General features: G+C 42.9%; 1 protein-coding gene across 1 annotated transcript in view; it reads left to right on the top strand.

Annotated features, from left to right (window-relative positions):
* LOC126485332 (fringe glycosyltransferase) overlaps positions 1–20,409 on the top strand; it is a 653,108-nt gene that overhangs the window by 289,117 nt on the left and 343,582 nt on the right. Inside the window, exon 5 of the mRNA XM_050108865.1 lies at positions 7,080–7,139. Coding sequence (XP_049964822.1) covers positions 7,080–7,139 — 60 coding nt within the window. The remainder of the gene's footprint in view (positions 1–7,079; positions 7,140–20,409) is intronic.

The raw sequence follows: 20,409 nt of genomic DNA, 5'->3' as shown, positions 1-20,409 counted from the left end.
GAGAATGTAACTATGTTAACTATGTTAAAAGTAATTGACTGGCGCTAAAGATGTGGCTGTGGCCTCCCTATTTTTTTTTCCTTTTTGTATGCCAACGCAAGAACAGTTACGAATGTGACACCATGGAAGAGATTCAGGAAGATATAACAAGTCAAAAACAAATAAATGAGTTTTTACGTTTGCTAAAATTCGGATATTCGTTAAAACCATGTTTTCAAAATGAAGCGATGTTAACGCGCCAAGTATGCAACATCCAATAAGAAGTATAAAAGTATTTGCAAAAACATTAAAGAAGGAAGCTATAATGTTCTGTATAATGGGCGATCAAAAAAATTTCTGTCGAAGTCTGCACAGTACAGAATCGGTGTGCCAATAAGACAAAATCGCCACGGGCATTGAGAAAATCGTCTGACCGGCGAACCAGGTTGGAGATACCCGTTTCATAAAACAGCGTGTCCTTCTGCGTGAAAAAGTCCGCAACTGCCTGTCGCATTCATGGTCCGACAGGAATCGTCGACCCTTCAAGGCTTATTTTAAGAGACAGAAGGGGAGACATTCGCGTGGGCCGATAGGGCGGGTGCTCGAATGCCCCCCCTCTTGTCCGTAATGGGTGAGGTCGACCTCCCAGATACATCTGTTCTTGAATCGCGACCAGCCGCACGAGTCCACAAAGGTGGTTTTCGACAAACATGCTGCTCCATACACGTTCTTCACTCTCCGGTGCATGTCAGCTGGCGCTTGCCCTTCGGCAATAAAGAAAATAATAAATTATAGCACGTTGGCTCTGATAATAATCGCGGCATAGTTCACGTTTCGGTTTCGGAAACACCCCATTGCGACACTGATACGTTGCCTACATACCGGTGCTTGTATACCCGCTACGTTGCATCGACCTGCAGCATCGCTCTCGAACGGAACCTTTTTGATCGTCCCTTATATCACCGACCGCTACGGTCGCAGGTTCGAATCCTGCCTCGGGCATGGATGTGTGTGATGTCCTTAGGTTCGTTAGGTTTAAGTAGTTCTAAGTTCTAGGGGACTGATGACCTCAGATGTTAAATCCCATAGTGCTCAGCCATCTTAATACAAAATAATCAATTTTCGGTTTATATTTAAGCAAACCTTGATAATTGTGGCTTAGGTCGAACATATACCATATTATTGGGACCACAGTAGCTTCAGAACATTAGTTTCCCAAATTTGTCACGGAACTGGAAGTATGTGACTTTGGTTAGATTTATTTCAGGACATTATCAGCTTGATTTTATTTCATGTTAAATTCTCCAATAGTGTGAAAGGTAATATTTACTACAAAATTGTTGAGGCTTTCGTGGCCACTTGTTGAGAAACTGCCTATTGGCTTCTGTCTCGGGTTCTTCGGCCGAAGTTCATCTAATGATTTTTACTGACGTTTCGCCAGCACGAGTGGCTGGAATTGTCAAAGCTTTGCCCTCCATTGCCGGTGGTGAACTGGAGGCAATGGAGGTTGAAGCTTTGACAATGCCAGCCACTCGTCCTGGCGAAACGTCAGTAAAAATCATTAGATGAACGTCGGCCGAAGAACCCGAGACAGAAGCCAATAGGCAGTTAGTAATATTTACTACCAGACACCTCGCCTGTGAGACAAGAATTACGTGCGTACCGGGCAGAATAACGGCCAGTGGTTGCATCACAAGAGGCGACTATCGAGAGTGCGGCCGCTGAGCGGCCCCTGCAGCCGCGGTCGCGGGGTCGCGCCTCGCTTGGGATTCCTGCGACGTGTGGAGGCTCCCGGGGCAACGGCCGTGTATCGCGCTGTATAAATATTTAAGGCGGCGCGCATTAAGCGGGGAAGCGGGAACCTACCTGCCTGCCTCTCTTCCTATCCGTCGCCTTTGCTTGCTTTCGGCGTGTGCGCTTAGGTCAACGCGCAAGTAAGAATCACAATGCACAACCCGTGCGAAACAGTTGTTAATTCTATTCCGGTCACCAGCTTAACGACACGGCATCTTAATCAGTAATGGTTCTAGTTGGCACGGTGTTGGGGAGCGCACGGAATGACATAGTGCTAAATCACTGCACTCGAGACCAGGCGGATTTGTGTTTGCGTCTTATCTTTTACCTGACTCAACGAATAACTTCGGGTTACTACTGGCACGCTTGGTCAAGCAGTGTTACTCATGGTTCTTTATTAACCTTAACTGATCCAGCAAGTGCTTCGTCTCAAAAGATTTCGCTCATCAGGAATGTTAAAACTAACAATAGAGATGACGGGGGGATGCTAGTTGGGCTGTTCACAAGAATATTGTAGAGAGTTGAAAAATTAACACATTTTCTTAAAAAAATGGAATTTGAAGGACAGTCTTTTCTTCATTACTCTTTACGTGCAACGCAACTACTATAATAATAATCCATGGATATAGAGCTTTCTTGCACTGGTACCATGTCCCACGCTGACGCAGGGTCGGCATTGTTAGGAACGGATTTGGCAAGGTTAGTGGAAAGCGGCGGCCGGATGCCCTTCCTGCCGCCACCCTGTACACTCCGGGACGGAATTAGTGTACCCCTGCTGTCTGCGTCGAGGTTAATTAATGGAATAGTGCGAGCGTGTTCAGATGTCTCCGAGTCGTGTAACTGAGGCGGAACGTGGGGACCAGCACGGTATTCTCCTAGCGGGATGCGGAAAACCGCCTAAAAACCACATCCAGACTGGCCGGTACACTGACCGACGACGGTAATCCGCCGGGCGGATTCGATCCGGGGCGGTGCGCCTACCCGAGTCCAGGAAGCAGCGCATTAGCGCTCTCGGCTAACCTGGCGGGTCAATCCATGGATATAGATCTAGTTAGTTATAAACAAGGAGAAAACACAGATATAAACAATGGAAGCAGTATACAGGAATCAGTTCTGTCAAAACCGTTGCGTAATACAGCCAGAGAATGCGATTACAAAAATAAATAAATAAAATTAAAATGAGGGCAGAAAAATAGCCCTCTCCGAGAGAACGGAAGGGCCATATGAAAGAGCAGAGAAACGAATCTGAATGCTCTCCATGATCCAGATGGGTCCATACGCAAATAATAACAGCATCGATAAAATATCTGCCAACTACAAAATAACACTTTTCTGGCGTCTGCGCTGTTTATCCACTGCTAGATACAGCAGTGCTACGCATATTGTAGCTATCCGACTACTGACAAAAATAAAGCTTAGCATACTCATCTCATTTGGTAGTTTTACTGTTTTCTATAAATACTGTTTTCAATAAATAATACGATAGTTGTAATAATTTTGATAATGCAACAGTAAATTAAATTAACTAAAGGAAGTAGCAAAACTAAAGAAACCGGTAGTGACGACAAAGATAGAATACGACACATACTCGTTAAATCATAATAATAATAATAATAATAATAATAATAACACAATTTATAAGAAATGAAATATCAGACAAAAACGAAAAAGGTTAGGTAAAATCTCACAACAAGAAGCAATAGAGCAATTAGATGAAAAGAAGCAGAAATTACAAGCATTGGCCAAACGACTTAGAAGATACAAAAAAGTGAAAATAGAAGGAAACAAAACCAAACATTCAACACAAACCAAAAGAAATTTTACCAGACAATAGATAACACACACATTAAAATAGACAATCCACCAAACATAACAGACATGGAACACTTCTGGAGCAACATATGGTCAAACCCAGTACAACATAACAGGCATGCACGGTGGATACAAGCAGAAACAGACACATACAAGATGATACCACAAATGCCTGAAGTGATAATTTTGCAACATGAAGTCACCCAAGCAATTAATTCTACTCACAATTGGAAAGCCCCTGGAAATGATAAAATAGCAAATTTCTGGCTAAAGTAGTTCACCTCAGCACATTCACATCTAACTAAATTATTTAACAGTTACATTGCAGACCCATACACATTCCCTGATACACTTACACAAGGAATAACTTATCTGAAACCTAAAGATCAAGCAGACACAGCAAACCCAGCTAAATATCGCCCCATAACATGCCTACCAACAATATACAAAATATTAACTTCAACATCAACAGAACAAAATTATAAATGAAGAACAAAAAGGCTGTTGCAAAGGAGCACGAGGATGTAAAGAGCAACTGATAATAGATGCAGAGGTGACATATCAAGCTAAAACTAAACAAAGGTTGCTACACTACGCATACATTGATTACCAAAAAGCTTTTGATAGTGTACCCCACTCATGGTTACTACGAATATTGGAAATATATAAAGTAGATCCTAAATTGATACAGTTCCTAAACATAGTAATGAAAAACTGGGAAACCACACTTAATATCCAAACAAATTCAAATAATATCACATCACAGCCAATACAGATTAAATGTGGAATATACCAAGGAGACTCATTAAGTCCTTTCTGGTTCTGCCTTGCTCTGAACCCACTATCCAACATGCTAAATAATACAAATTATGGTTACAATATTACTGGAACATACCCACACAAAATCACACATTTGCTATACATGGATGATCTAAAACTACTGGCAGCAACAAATCAGCAACTCAACCAATTACTAAAGATAACAGATGTATTCAGCAATGATATAAATATGGCTTTTGGAACAGACAAATGTAAGAAAAATAGCATAGTCAAGGGAAAACACACTAAACAAGAAGATTACGTATTGGATAACCACAGCGACTACATAGAAGCGATGGAAAAAACAGATGCCTATAAATATCTAGGATACAGACAAAAAATAGGAATAGATAATACAAATATTAAAGAAGAACTAAAAGAAAAATATAGACAAAGACTAACAAAAATACTGAAAACAGAATTGACAGCAAGAAACAAGACAAAAGCTATAAATACCTATGCTATACCAATATTGACCTACTCATTTGAAGTAGTGAAATGGAGTAACACAGACCTAGAAGCACTCAATACACTTACACGACCACAATGCCACAAATATAGAATACATCACATACATCACATACATTCAGCAACAGAAAGATTCACATTAAGCAGAAAGGAAGGAGGAAGGGGATTTATCGACATAAAAAACCTACATTATGGAGAGGTAGACAATTTAAGAAATTTCTTTCTAGAACGAGCAGAAACTAGCAAAATACACAAAGCAATCACTCATATAAATGCACCAGCTACACCACTGCAATTTCATAACCACTTCTACAACCCTTTAGATCACATAACATCAACAGATACGAAGAAAGTAAATTGGAAAAAGAAAACACTACATGGCAAGCACCCGTATCATCTAACACAGCCACACATCGATCAAGACGCATCCAACACATGGCTAAGAAAAGGCAATATATACAGTGAGACGGAAGGATTCATGATTGCAATACAGGATCAAACAATAAACACCAGATATTACAGCAAGCATATTATTAAAGATCCCAATACCACAACAGATAAATGCAGACTTTGCAAACAACAGATAGAAACAGTAGATCACATCACAAGCGGATGTACAATACTAGCAAATACAGAATACCCCAGAAGACATGACAATGTAGCAAAAATAGTACATCAACAACTTGCCATACAACATAAACTAATAAACCAACATGTTCCCACATACAAGTATGCACCACAAAATGTACTGGAGAATGATGAATACAAATTATACTGGAACAGAACCATTATAACAGATAAAACAACGCCACATAACAAACCTGACATCATACTCACCAATAAAAAGAAGAAATTAACACAACTAATTCAAATATCCATACCCAATACAGCTAATATACAGAAGAAACAGGAGAAAAAATTGAAAAATACATCCAACTGGCTGAGGAAGTCAAGGACATGTGGCATCAGGATAAAGTTGACATTATACCAATTATACTTTCAACTACAGGAGTCATACCACGCAATATCCACCAGTACATTAACGCAATACAGCTACATCCAAACTTATATATAAATCTACAGAAATCTGTAATTATTGATACATGTTCAATTACCCGAAAGTTCCTAAACGCGATGTAACATATACCGTACAGTTTAAAGAAGTCACGCTTGATCAAGGTCCGCGTCACTTTCATTTCGAACCAGACCTAAGGTCTGAGAAAGGAAAGAAGATAATAATAATAATAATAATAATAATAATAGTTATTATTTCTTAATATTATTACTGGTGCTGAATTAATGAGCTGGAGAATTACTGAGCAGTTAGGTGTGGAGAGAGCAAGACGTTAACAGATTTTTTTGATATTCATCTGAAGAGCTTTACCGACTGGTATTAAGAAAGCGGGAAAATTGTGATGAAACCCAAGTTCATGAATATTTTCTGTTGTTTTTGCAGTCCACTGACATCTACTAAGAATTACGCTGTACACGGGATGATAAGAAATAGCCTGAAAAGCTTGAAAGGTGTTGCAGGGTAGCTTGTGACGATAGGAAATTAAGGAAAAAAAAGTCAGTACGTTGCACCGTTTTCGAGTTAACTAGCACTGAAGTTTGCCAATCAAGCCGTTGGCGCTCGCAAATTCAAGCGGCCCTCCAGATACAGTAAGTGTCAGTTGTTCTCAAAGCTAGATCATAGCGTACATGATGGCGGGCCGCTTGAATTCGCGCGCACCAATTGCTAATTATATCGCGGGGAACGGCGCAGCGCACTGAATTTATTTATTTTTCATACTTACCTGCCACCAGGCGCTGCCCTGCAACACCCTTACAAGTTTTTCACACTGTTTCTGAACATCCTGTATACATGGCATATACAATGTTCATATCATTGTCTGTTGGCACGAGGCCATTGACCGTGACCCCCCCCCCCCCCCCCTCCCACTCTTCTCTCTCTCTCTCTCTCTGTTTTTCTTTCCCACACTTGGTGACACCACTCTCATTTTTTCTTTCTCACACTTGGTGGCACTACCTGTTAGCAGAAAGCAAGAAAACCCTCAACATCCGCATGGCGTTTAGGGATGACAGCTTGCACTTACTCCAGCGGCCCCCGTGTCGACTCGCTCCGCCGGAGCAGGTCTGTAAATTCCGCCGAACAATTCCGTGTAGCGTGGACAAACCAGTAACCTGTTCGGTGTTTTTGTTCGCAGGAAGGCGCTGTGCTGCAAGATGTCCGTCGAGTTTGATGTCTTCCTGGAGAGCAACAAGAAGTGAGTAGCCCACTCATTATAAAGCCTTGTTTAATTGAGTCATAAATTGGACCAGCTTATCGAGTTACGCTTGTTACAGCGCCGTACGGACTTTATCATTGCCATAAATACTGCCCCAGGATTACTTTCGCTGGGACACAGGTATCTCCCCGCGCGATGTGCCGTGCCGGCTGTAAAGTTGTTTACGCCGAGAGGAATCCTTGTTTACTTCGGGCTGTAGCTTAGGGGGGAGCTCGTCTTACCTTACTTTTTGCTCCTAGGGGACCACTGATCAGTGTACTCTTAAGCTGGTAAGCTCAGAAGTAAAATGGAATCTGTGACAGTGTGACTACGACACTACACTCGTCCGTTTTCTCACCTGGTGAGAGGTTGTGCGTTCAAATCTTCTGAATTCCAACTCTAGTTACGTGCTGTAACTATCACATTCTTTTCATTGGACGCCCGTGTGTGTCTGGCATGTATCTGACAAGATACTGTACAATAAACAGAATGAAGTATCTATTCTTCAATATAACGTTACTGTTGTCTGCTACACAAAAATCTGTAGCAGGTGTAACGTTTATAGAGAAGTGCTACTTGCTGAACAAATCTTCGGAACACCCTCCTCCCGTTTTGGAATTTTGTAGTTACCACCAGAAATGAAACAGATACAAATGCAATCTTCTTTCCACTTAGCTAGTATGTGACAAAAACGTACGTCAGCGAGCGATTTCGGCGACCACAACACTACTGCTTCACATGCGCGAAAAATATTTTATTGGTTTAAAACGCTGTTCAACTACCTAACGAAAAGCACTATGAAGATAAAATCTACTGCACTGCCTGTTAAAAAATCACGACCGGTTTCGCATCAGTGGAGATTAACGTGATAAGTTTCTTCATTTTTTAAACATCTGAAGATGCATCTCCACTGATTCCACTGATGCGTAACCGGTTGTGATTTTTTTAATAAAAGTATTTTAACAGGTATTTAAACAGCCGTTACGTAAGATTTTATTCACCATAGTGCTCTGCTCGACCTCTAAAATAATTTGTACAGAAAAGGATTATGCTTTACAAAATGTCATATATCGCATCTGGCATATTCGCACTCTGTTCATAAATACGGAAACATTTTGTAAATGTTTTCTCCTGGTTTCCTACAGCCTCTGAAAACTTATTTGAATCTTTTCATACGTTTCATACATATAAATGGAAGCTCATTTACGTTTCTGTGTGCAATGTTTCTCGTTTCGAAATTCGTTTAACGGATCAAAAGTGCCGTGTGATGCAACTGACGTAATAGAAAAGCGGTTGTGGAAGCAGTTAGGTTACTGGATCCCATCTAAAAACTTATTTAATGCAAAAGGAACATCAACCCAAACACTACTGCTCATAAAATGAGTGTATATACAGTGACAATATCAGTTTATCGTCGTAATCAATACTAATACATGCAAAACAACTGTTGATGGAGTACTGAAGGAAATTTTCTTTGTTTCATGAAACAGAACTAATCGTAGGGTTTGAAGGAACAAGCGAACACACCTTTTCGAATAGCGATTACACTCTTAATATTTGCTAGTTTTGTTTAAATTAATTTATCAGTAAAAGATAAATTAAGTAAATGCTGTGAAAGTATCAGGCGGTTTGCTTCTCTCCGCCCCCCCCCCCCCCCAAAAAAGGTTTCACACTTGTGGATCTGCTGCGGGAAATTGGATACTGCCTCCAAAAATTTCTTTGCAAGAAGAGTCCAGTCAAATTTGCTTCAGTCCGCAAGATTTCATGGAGAAGTACCGAAAACTCAATGAAAACACTAAACAACCGAACTAGGTTAATAATTGGCTCCTTTTACCGACCTCCCGACTCAGCAGCATTAGTGGCAGAACAACTGAGAGAAAATTTGGAATACATTTCACATAAATTTTCCCAGCATGTTATAGTCTTAGGTGGAGATTTCAATTTACCAGATATAGACTGGGACACTCAGATGTTTAGGACGGGTGGTAGGGACAGAGCATCGAGTGACATTATACTGAGTGCACTATCCGAAAATTACCTCGAGCAATTAAACAGAGAACCGACTCGTGGAGATAACATCTTGGACCTGCTGATAACAAACAGACCCGAACTTTTCGACTCTGTATGTACAGAACAGGGAATCAGTGATCATAAGGCCGTTGCAGCATCCCTGAATATGGAAGTTAATAGGAATATAAAAAAAGGGAGGAAGGTTTATCTGTTTAGCAAGAGTAATAGAAGGCAGATTTCAGACTACCTAACAGATCAAAACGAAAATTTCTGTTCCGACACTGACAATGTTGAGTGTTTATGGAAAAAGTTCAAGGCAATCGTAAAATGCGTTTTAGACAGGTACGTGCCGAGTAAAACTGTGAGGGACGGGAAAAACCCACCGTGGTACAACAACAATGTTAGGAAACTACTGCGAAAGCAAAGAGAGCTCCACTCCAAGTTTAAACGCAGCCAAAACCTCTCAGACAAACAGAAGCTAAACGATGTCAAAATTAGCGTAAGGAGGGCTATGCGTGAAGCGTTCATTGAATTCGAAAGTAAAATTCTATGTACCGACTTGACAGAAAATCCTAGGAAGTTCTGGTCTTACGTTAAATCAGTAAGTGGCTCGAAACAGCATATCCAGAGACTACGGGATGATGATGGCATTGAAACAGAGGATGACACGCGTAAAGCTGAAATACTAAACACCTTTTTCCAAAGCTGTTTCACAGAGGAAGACCGCACTGCAGTTCCTTCTCTAAATCCTCGCACAAACGAAAAAATGGCTGACATCGAATTAAGTGTCCAAGGAATAGAAAGGCAACTGGAATCACTCAATAGAGGAAAGTCCACTGGACCTGACGGGATACCAATTCGATTCTACACAGAGTACGCGACAGAACTTGCCCCCCTTCTAACAGCCGTGTACCGCAAGTCTCTAGAGGAACGGAGGGTTCCAAATGATTGGAAAAGAGCACAGATAGTCCCAGTCTTCAAGAAGGGTTGTCGAGCAGATGCGCAAAACTATAGACCTATATCTCTTACGTCGATCTCTTGTAGAATTTTAGAACATGTTTTTTGCTCGCGTATCATGTCATTTCTGGAAACCCAGAATCTACTATGTAGGAATCAACATGGATTCCGGAAACAGCGATCGTGTGAGACCCAACTCGCTTTATTTGTTCATGAGACCCAGAAAATATTAGATACAGGCTCCCAGGTAGATGCTATTTTTCTTGACTTCCGGAAGGCGTTCGATACAGTTCCGCACTGTCGCCTGATAAACAAAGTAAGAGCCTACGGAATATCAGACCAGCTGTGTGGCTGGATTGAAGAGTTTTTAGCAAACAGAACACAGCATGTTGTTATCAATGGAGAGACGTCTACAGACGTTAAAGTAACCTCTGGCGTGCCACAGGGGAGTGTTATGGGACCATTGCTTTTCACAATATATAAAAATGATCTAGTAGATAGTGTCGGAAGTTCCATGCGGCTTTTCGCGGATGATGCTGTAGTATACAGAGAAGTTGCAGCATTAGAAAATTGTAGCGAAATGCAGGAAGATCTGCAGCGGATAGGCACTTGGTGCAGGGAGTGGCAACTGACCCTTAACATAGACAAATGTAAAGTATTGCGAATACATAGAAAGAAGGATCCTTTATTGTATGATTATATAATAGCGGAACAAACACTGGTAGCAGTTACTTCTGTAAAATATATGGGAGTATGCGTGCGGAACGATTTGAAGTGGAATGATCATATAAAATTAATTGTTGGTAAGGCGGGTACCAGGTTGAGATTCATTGGGAGAGTGCTTAGAAAATGTAGTCCATCAACAAAGGAGGTGGCTTACAAAACACTCGTTCGACCTATACTTGAGTATTGCTCATCAGTGTGGGATCCGTACCAGATCGGTCTGACGGAGGAGATAGAGAAGATCCAAAGAAGAGCGGCGCGTTTCGTCACAGGGTTATTTGGTAACCGTGAAAGCGTTACGGAGATGTTTAATAAACTCAAGTGGCAGACTCTGCAAGAGAGGCGCTCTGCATCGCGGTGTAGATTGCTCGCCAGGTTTCGAGAGGGTGCGTTTCTGGATGAGGTATCGAATATATTGCTTCCCCCTACTTATACCTCCCGAGGAGATCACGAATGTAAAATTAGAGAGATTAGAGCGCGCACGGAGGCTTTCAGACAGTCGTTCTTCCCGCGAACCATACGCGACTGGAACAGGAAAGGGAGGTAATGACAGTGGCACGTAAAGTGCCCTCCGCCACACACCGTTGGGTGGCTTGCGGAGTATCAATGTAGATGTAGATGTAAAAGTACTGAAAATAGTTAGCTTTGAAGGGAAATTATTCATCTCTAATGGACTACTTGCAACCGTTTGTTAACGTTACATGCGTTTCGAAAAAAATTGTTTATTTTCTGTTTAGAAAGCACTACAGAAAGAAAATTTCGTGACCAGTGCACAGTAAAGTAAGCGCTGTGTTTCGTCTGATCAGAACAGCACTTGACTAGGCCTGTTTCTATTAGGACGAGCTTGCCTTCTTGCTACTTGCTAGCTGATTCATCCAGTCTACAATGCGGTTACCTGTAAGTTAAACATAGAATATGAAGCTTTGCGTAGTGCTGGGTTTTTCATACATCTTTCGTATGTTACCAGGAAGAAGTTTCTACGGGTACCCTGTAGTTGCAACTCAAGCCTTTGGGTTCATAGTCCACCGTATTGATAGTTATTTCTGTTTGGTCCGTGTGATAAATAGAGTTCGAAGTATTTATTTCAAATAAATAAATGCTTTCTTTTATTTAAAAGCCCTCTAGAGTTAAAATTGGATTTTCCAGGACCGGACAAGGAGCGTCGAACACGGAAGTCGTAACATGTGCGAACTTCCATTTCTGCACTTTCTGAAGTTGCAATAGGTTTTAAACATCAATTACTCAAAAACCAAGCACCAAAATGCTGCTCTTCTTTGCTTATAGAACTGCTGTAATGGTAACGATTGGATGAAAGCAAGTAATTGTGTGAATGTAGGGTTATTTCTCATATATAATAAAGATATTATGCTGTTAACACAGTTATTCTAAAGGAGAATAAATTCTTGAAACACACCTTTTTAGCACAATAAAGAAGTAACCAAGACGTGATTATAAACATACACTGCTCGACACTTCCTAAGCAACAACTGCCAAATGCTACGAACAAGTGCAAAATGCTACGGAACACCCGCCCAGTGATAGTAGAAAGAGGGCGGGGCGTGTTAACGGCAGCGAAGCGTGTTGGTTCAAATGGCTCTGAGCACTATGGGACTCAACTGCTGAGGTCATTAGTCCCCCAGAACTTAGAACTAGTTAAACCTAACTAACCTAAGGACATCACAAACATCCATGCCCCAGGCAGGATTCGAACCTGCGACCGTAGCGGTCATGCGGTTCCAGACTGCAGCGCCTTTAACCGCACGGCCACTTCGGCCGGCAGCGAAGCGTGTGCACAAGCGCTCAGCGCGCTGTAGTGGTTAATAAAAAAAAAAGAAGAGAGAAGAAAAGAGGTTGAAAAGGTGGAAAATGTGGGAAGAAATCGTGAATAAAAAGGGGGTTTTAAAATCGTAAATGACCGTGAAAAAAGGAAAGAATGAAATGCAAATCGGACTTCGTATTACAGAAAAGCTATAGTTGGGGTGATCCTTGTGGCGTTTTTGAGCAAAAGTTAAACCAATTTCCACTACAAAACTTAGTGAAAAGAAACAGATAATAACAAAATGTAACTGACAGGGGGAAGTGGCGTAGATAAATCATCCTTTACCAGGTTAACTTGTCTTCTTGTTTCGGGCGGCGTCCAGGTCTTCAAAAATCTCCTTCATTTCTGCGTGAAAAAATCTGCTCCGAAATCTTGCAATAGTCCAGGGATCACTAAGTTATACCAATTAAAATCATCTTGATACTGTATGCAATTTAATTCACTTTGCTACTTCCATCCACCGAATTTCTTAATAACTTCCACAATGTCTACACATTACAATCAGATCAAGATTAGCCATTAAGTTTTTACGTCCGCATCAGATCACGTCTGCCTTAAGCTACCGCTATCAAGAGACAATTAAAAACGGATAGAAAACAAAAAAGGTTACAATTTTGGTATTTTCTCTGCCGTCGAGCGCTCATACCGCTGCGACGGGATATTTTTATCTGAGGGAACGAGTGTAGCGCGGCGAAATTCAAAGTCCCGCTACAGCGCATACGACAGTTCATGCAGTAGTATGTTTGACGATGGGCGTTGTGAAACCGATCAGGGCGATACTTCGTGTCGTATGGCCACATGTCTGCAGGACATCATTTGAGTGCTTATGATCGTGTACGAGCAGTTGGGCGGCTCGAAGACGGGTAGTGTCATTTCTCTGGCCACGGTAATGGGAGTGTCCAAATGTATCATCTCTCGACTGAAAATGGCCGCAGAAGGTGGAAATGGTCTGCGAAAGCGTTCTGGTGGTCGTATTGGCGAAAAGGAACGACAGGTCACTCCTAGGCAGATCATTGCAGACCTTGCAACCGCAAACAGTACACGTCTCTTTGCCAGAACCGGCCGAAGTGGCCGTGCGGTTAAAGGCGCTGCTGTCTGGAACAGCAAGACCGCTACGGTCGCAGGTTCGAATCCTGCCTCGGGCATAGATGTTTGTTATGTCCTTAGGTTAGTTAGGTTTAACTAGTTCTAAGTTCTAGGGGACTAATGACCTCAGCAGTTGAGTACCATAGTGCTCAGAGCCATTTGAACCATTTTCTGCCAGAACCGTTTCACGGCGATTAAATAAGGCTGGTTTGTATGATCGGAAGCCTGTTAAATGTATCCCATTTCAACCACGCCATCGTCGACAAAGAGATAGTTGGTATAAAGAGCATGTTGGTTGGTCGGCAACATTTGTCCAGAGTGGTGATCTCCGACGAATCCCACTTCCCTGTGGTTACTGATCCTGGGCACTCGTTAGTGTGGAGAGGGAGGGTAACATGTTAGACACGACAGAATGTTCATCAACGTCATGTGTGTAGCTTAGTCGGTATGTTATGTGCAGGCATTATACACAGTGGTCGAACACCGCTCTATATCTTTACCCGAGTACCATTACAGCTCTGCGGCACTGTTGGGAGATTATTCTGGATCATGTTCGGGTGTTTAGAAGTGTAGTAGGTCCCGACTTCCCGTTGATCGACGACAATTCGCGCCCATACTAGACCGCTGAGATGTCGGACACACTGGAAAGTGAAGATAACGAACCGTGCAAGAACTGAAACAGGCCTTGAGAGAACAGTGGGACAATATCCCCCAAGGACCTCTCAACGGTTTGGTAGCCAGTATGAATAACAGGTGCAAAATGTGCATATTCCTTACTGAAAATCCGACATCGACCTTCATTGTGAGAGTCTGACCTTTCACAAACATGAATGTTTTTTGTGTTTGTTACCCTGCTTTCCCATGTGGTGAAATCTCTATCATTTCTCGTTATAAATACACCACCCCACCTCTGTTACATATGTACAGTGTTTCATGTGCCCCATCATTGTCTGTGATTATTCCTATCCAACAGTGTCTACGTTACTTAGTAATTGTCAACCACTGTAAACTGTTTACTCTGAGAGTTTTATGATGTAATGGTGGTAGTGAATCTCCCCCTGCGACCACTTCCAGGAAACTGTGAATATCATTTCCAACTTCCGTGGCCAATTACAGGATAAGGCTCCCCCTATTTCGAATTCTGATCTTAAATTTAAGATTTTCATTTGAGTTAGTCTCGCATCATCTTCTTTCACTAGACGTAATGCCTTTAAACAGAGGAAGAACGCTTCATCAGAAGGATACTGTACCCCTTTTATAGGCGTTGATTTGGCGTTATTGGATAGTCACATGGCTTAAGACAAACGCTGGGATGATCTCTTTGAAAAAGATACGTCCGATTTCTTTCCCTAACTTTGTTTCATCCTAACTTGAGCCCCATCTTTTAAACACCTCCTCGCCGACGGAACGTAAAACATTGTTCTTTCCTGTTGTGACTACGAAGGCTTTCCCGGCGTAATAATTGATAATATTCTTCTCGGGTATGCAGCCGGATCATAACGCCTTCATGACACAATATTTCCGCGGTCCAACTGGCCGCCATCTTCAGGTGAGAGTGCTGGTGCACGATCTCGCCGGAACTGACTTCCCAGCGCATGCGGCGGCCCCTGTATAGGATGGGAGCATTTCCTCGAAGATAGGAAGAATTCTGAAAAGATATCATATCAAAAGTATTTTTCGTCCGCCAGCCAAGATTGGAGCGCTTCCTGGCTCTGTTAAGGAGGAGGAGGAGGAGAAGATTAGTGTTTAACGTCCCATCGACAACGAGGTCATTAGAGACGGAGCACAAGCTCGGGTTAGGGAAGGATGGGGAAGGAAATCGGCCGTGCCCTTTCAAAGGAACCATCCCGGCATTTGCCTGATGTGATATAGGGAATTCACGGAAAACCTAAATCAGGATGGCCGGACGCGGGATTGAACCGTCGTCCTTCCGAATGCGAGTCCAGTGTGCTAACCACTGCGCCACCTCGCTCGGTGCTCTGTTAAGGTTTGGGTTTGAGGAAGCCCGGTATGTACAAGATCCCTTGCCACTGTGGGAAGGCTTATATTGGTCAGACAATCCGGACCATTCAGGACCGATGTGTTGAGCATCAGCGGCACACACGGCTGCTTCAACCTGAGAAATCCGCAGTGGCGGAGCACTGTCTCACCGAGGGACACAGAATGCTATATGATGCGACACAAATGGTTGCCCCTGCTTCTCGCTATTGGGACTGTGTTTTAAAAGAATCCATAGAGATTCATTTATCTGACAATCTTATTAATAGAGACAAGGGTTATCTTTTAAGTAAGACTTGGGACCCGGTGTTATCTGACATTAAAAGAACAACGGCCTGTGTTTCGATCGTCGGAATAAAATTTTTTTAAAAATTTTTTAATTTTTGACAGCGATATCTCGATTTCGCCTGTATGCACCACTGGCGGCGCGGTATGTTTACTGCGCTAGAGGGCAGTTACGGCACCGTCTCGCACACGCGTTGTGGGTCTTCTGCGGCCTATATAGGGGCCGCCGCTTGCGCTGGGAAGTCAGTTCCGGCGAGATCGTGCACCAGCACTTTCACCTGAAGATGACGGCCAGTTGGACCGCGGAAATATTGTCATGAAGACGTTATGATCCGGCTGCATACCCGAGAAGAATATTATCATTGTTCTTTCCTTATTAGGTTCTCTATCTGCTTCGCATCTCTTTGTTTAATTAATGAAAAGACTGCTTCAGTTACTCTGTTTTCATCTTCAGTTTTACGCATGTATACATCTATCATATGTATGGAAGTTTCAGAGCCACTTGAGAATGGCTTAGCAAAAAAGCTGAAACCGGTAGTGGACTAAATAAATGGGAGCAGCCTTTTTATTAATTATTTTTTCTTCAATTATTTGAGAGGGAAATGTCTGTGACAGAGTTTTAGCTTCTACATTGCATTTACTTCTGTATTCATTCACAACTACAACCTACAAGTCCTCAGCACAGTCGTACATACTTTACACGCTTTGCTGAGGTATTTCGGAGTTCCACGAACACGCATGAAAACAGGTCGCAGTGTCCGGTCTCGAAATGCAGACTCGACAATGTAATCATGCAACCAATAAGTTATGTGTAAATTAAAGCGTTTAACTGTGAGCTTTTTTTTTATTATAGCACTGTTTACGAGGCTGCAAATTACTTAAAGCCACTATCTATCTCTGAGTCGTCTCACATGTTTGAAGAATGTGTTCATCTTTTTTCCAAAAAGGGAGAGGATACACAACTAAGCCTGTTGTGAATTAACTTCAGTGAAAAATGGCTACAGTTGTGGGCGAAGAAGGAATTGCCTCGGACTGAGCGGTGGCCACCGACGCAGGACGTGATGAAGCGGGGCAGAAACAAGAACAATTAACCGGAAATTAGTCGGCCGCGGGAGCAGCGCTCAGCTCCTTTTGGGCGTTAATTAGCGGAGGAGTTTTATTTTCTACGGCGCTGTATCGCGATAAATTCTGTGTGGGCGGGACGCGCGCCGTAAAACACTGGGGCGCGGGCTGACTGAGTGGAACCGCATCAGGCGGGCGGTCTGCAGCTGCCCACGCGTCTCTGTCCCAGGGAGCCTACCGCCTTTTTGGCAGCGGCGTTTTCCATGACCGTGACTTCCTTACTCCGCCGAAATATTAAGACCGTGTACGTTTTCTACGATAGACAGTAGCCATCACCAGACATGACGTCACAAACGATTATCTCTCTTTACTTATCTTTCTCTTTACTTATCTTTCTCTTTACTTATCTTTCTCTACTTACTTATCTTTCTCTACTTACTTATCTTTCTCTACTTACTTATCTTTCTCTACTTACTTATCTTTCTCTACTTACTTATCTTTCTCTACTTACTTATCTTTCTCTACTTACTTATCTTTCTCTACTTACTTATCTTTCTCTACTTACTTATCTTTCTCTACTTACTTATCTTTCTCTACTTACTTATCTTTCTCTACTTACTTATCTTTTGTTGTGTTCACTGAAGAGTCAACACCGTGTTACTAGAGGAGGCCGAAATGCATGCGTTTAGCTCACGCAGGCTGGCGTGAAGAGGGAAGAACTATACTGACGTGGGGTCTGGAACATGACAAGAAATGAGAATTCAGAAAGCGTACGTAATTAGTTCCATACTTAACTTTAATCCAGTAATGATGAACGTCGCTCTTGACGGTACATGATTCACAGTATTATCTGCTCAGAATAGTAACTGAATATGGCGCCTTGCTAGGTCGTAGCAAATGATGTAGCTGAAGGATATGCTAAGCTGTCGTCTCGGCAAATGAGAGCGTATGTAATCAGTGAACCATCGCTAGCAAAGTCGGCTGTACAACTGGGGCGAGTGCTAGGGAGTCTCTCCAGACCTGCCGCGTGGCGGCGCTCGGTCTGCAATCACTGACAGTGGCGGCACCCGGGTCCGACGTATACTAACGGTCCGACGCCGATTTAAAGGCTACCACCTATCAAGTGTGGTGTCTGGCGGTGACACCACATCTTTGTCAAGTTTCTGTCTTTGGTGAATGTATATCACTGTAAAGTTGCCATTGAGAATTTTTCTGCTAGTTGACACAACAGTTTACACTTTGGATTCATTTTCCAAGAGGAAAATTATTCGGAGTTTGGTACTCGATAGTTTTCCTAAAAACTCCAGCTAATGCTAGTTCGTTCAACAAAACCACTGGTGATGTAGTTTCCTATAGATATGAAACAGAAATGGCGTGAACGTAACCACCGCTCAAGGATAGGTCCTTGGGCCTGTTCTGACAGGCCGACAACAACGGAAAAAGGGAAGCGATCTAGATCGTGGGGAATGTGATCTGCATCCAGCCTCCAGCCTTTATTCCAAGGAGATGAATCCTGATGATGTCGCTGCTTCTTTATTGAAGCAGTTGAAATGAGGACTGGTTTCTCGAGGCTGACTCGGAAAAAGTCCTTCCAGACCGAAGACAGAAGTGGTAACCATCTGCGCTGTTGTTTTTTTCCGGCTACAGAGTCGGTCAGAGCTAGTGTTAAGTCACTAAATATTTCTGTGGCTACGAGATGTTTCGCCCATACTCCTCATTTCAAATAGGAGTAAATAGACATTTAAAATTTCTAACAAATAAAATCATCAGACATTCACACCCACTATGTACTCCTGCTAAAAAAAACCTACAGAATTTACTTAATATTTCTTTCTTCCATGTATTTATTCTCCATTGCCTCTTTATTCTTCGGTTCCTGGTTTATACTCTTCGGTTCCCGCTTTTACCACGCTCGCGTTCCCCTTCAGTCTTTTCCTCTCTCACTCCCTCGTTATTTCTTTCTGTACCTTCTGATCTCCTTACCACTTCCTCCTCCTCCTCCTCCTCCTCCTCCTCCTCCTCCTCCTCGCCGGCCGTTGTGGCCGAGCGGTTCTAGGCGCTTCAGTCTGGAACCGCGCGACCGCTACGGTCGCAGGTTTCAATCCTGCCTTGGGCATGGATGTGTGTGATGTCCTTAGGTTGGTTAGGTTCAAGTAGTTCTAAGTTCTAGGGGACTGATGACCCCAGATGTTAAGTCCCATAGTGCTCAGAGCCATTTTTTGAGCCTCCTCCTCTTCCTCCTCCTCGCTGCACCCCGTCTCCTAATTCCTTCGTTGTTCTCTCCTTCTCTACACTCTCCTCTTCATTCTTTCGTTGCTCTTTCCTTTTCTACTCCCTTCTCCTCATTCTTTCGTTGTTCCCTCCTCCTCCATTTCTGGTTCCCACTCCTCACATTCCTTTACTGTTTTTATCCTGTTTCACACCCAAGAGCACTCAAAAGGTCTTACACCGTTTGCGGACAACAAACTGGAGCATGGAACGAAAGGAAAATAATGTAAAAAATTACTTGAAAGAAGTAGATTTCTCTGTGGCTACGAAGTGTTTCGCGACTGAGTTATTGGATAACACTTATCGTTAAACTAGCCACATCAAATTTAGATAAAATCGCAATCCAAATTTGACGCGGCAAATTTACCGATACCTTCTTATCTTACATTTCTTTCTGTGTTCCTCGGAAGTTTACTTGTGTGTGCGAATGGTGTTATACGTGGAACAGGCTAAGATACTGGAAGAGACTGTAGAATTCCTAAGCTTTCGTCGCGGCGTAGAGGGAGAGGTGGGTTTGAAGATTTGTGTGTTGTGGTGCTGCGGCTGTCTGGAGGCAGGAAACGTTACGCGCCTGGCGGCAGAGTCGCGGGTGTCGGACACGCTCTGGAGCGACAAAGGCGAGACGAATTGGCCGCGAGGGCGGCGTGTGGAGAGCATTCCTGGCGGCGACACGTGCAGCGCTAATCCCGCCGCGCGCTGCCACAGCACGCCAGACGTGACAAGCTTTGTCCGTGGCTGCGCAGCCAGTCACCACCGTCGGGGACTGGACGGCTTCTTCTGTCGCTGCAGCTGCTGCGGAGTGCGGACAGTCATGCCTCAGGTTCAGTCGGTAAGCTGTTCAGCTAATTCCCTTGGCTCTTTACATTCGTCGTCGTCGTCGTCGTAGTCATCATCATCATCATCATCATCATCATCATCATCATCATCCATTAGAACTTTTAGGTATGAGCTAAACTGTAATATTCTGGTATCAGTGATTTCTGTGAAATCTGCTTTTCGGTAACTGCGATTTTTAGTTGCAGTTTGTCACAGTTTAAAATGGCAAGTCACGAATTAACAACT

The sequence above is a fragment of the Schistocerca serialis genome, chromosome 1 (genome assembly GCF_023864345.2).
Source record: "Schistocerca serialis cubense isolate TAMUIC-IGC-003099 chromosome 1, iqSchSeri2.2, whole genome shotgun sequence".
Taxonomy (NCBI): Eukaryota; Metazoa; Arthropoda; class Insecta; order Orthoptera; family Acrididae; genus Schistocerca; species Schistocerca serialis.
Note: the sequence above shows the minus strand (reverse complement) of the source record. Positions and strands in the feature narration are given on the sequence as shown.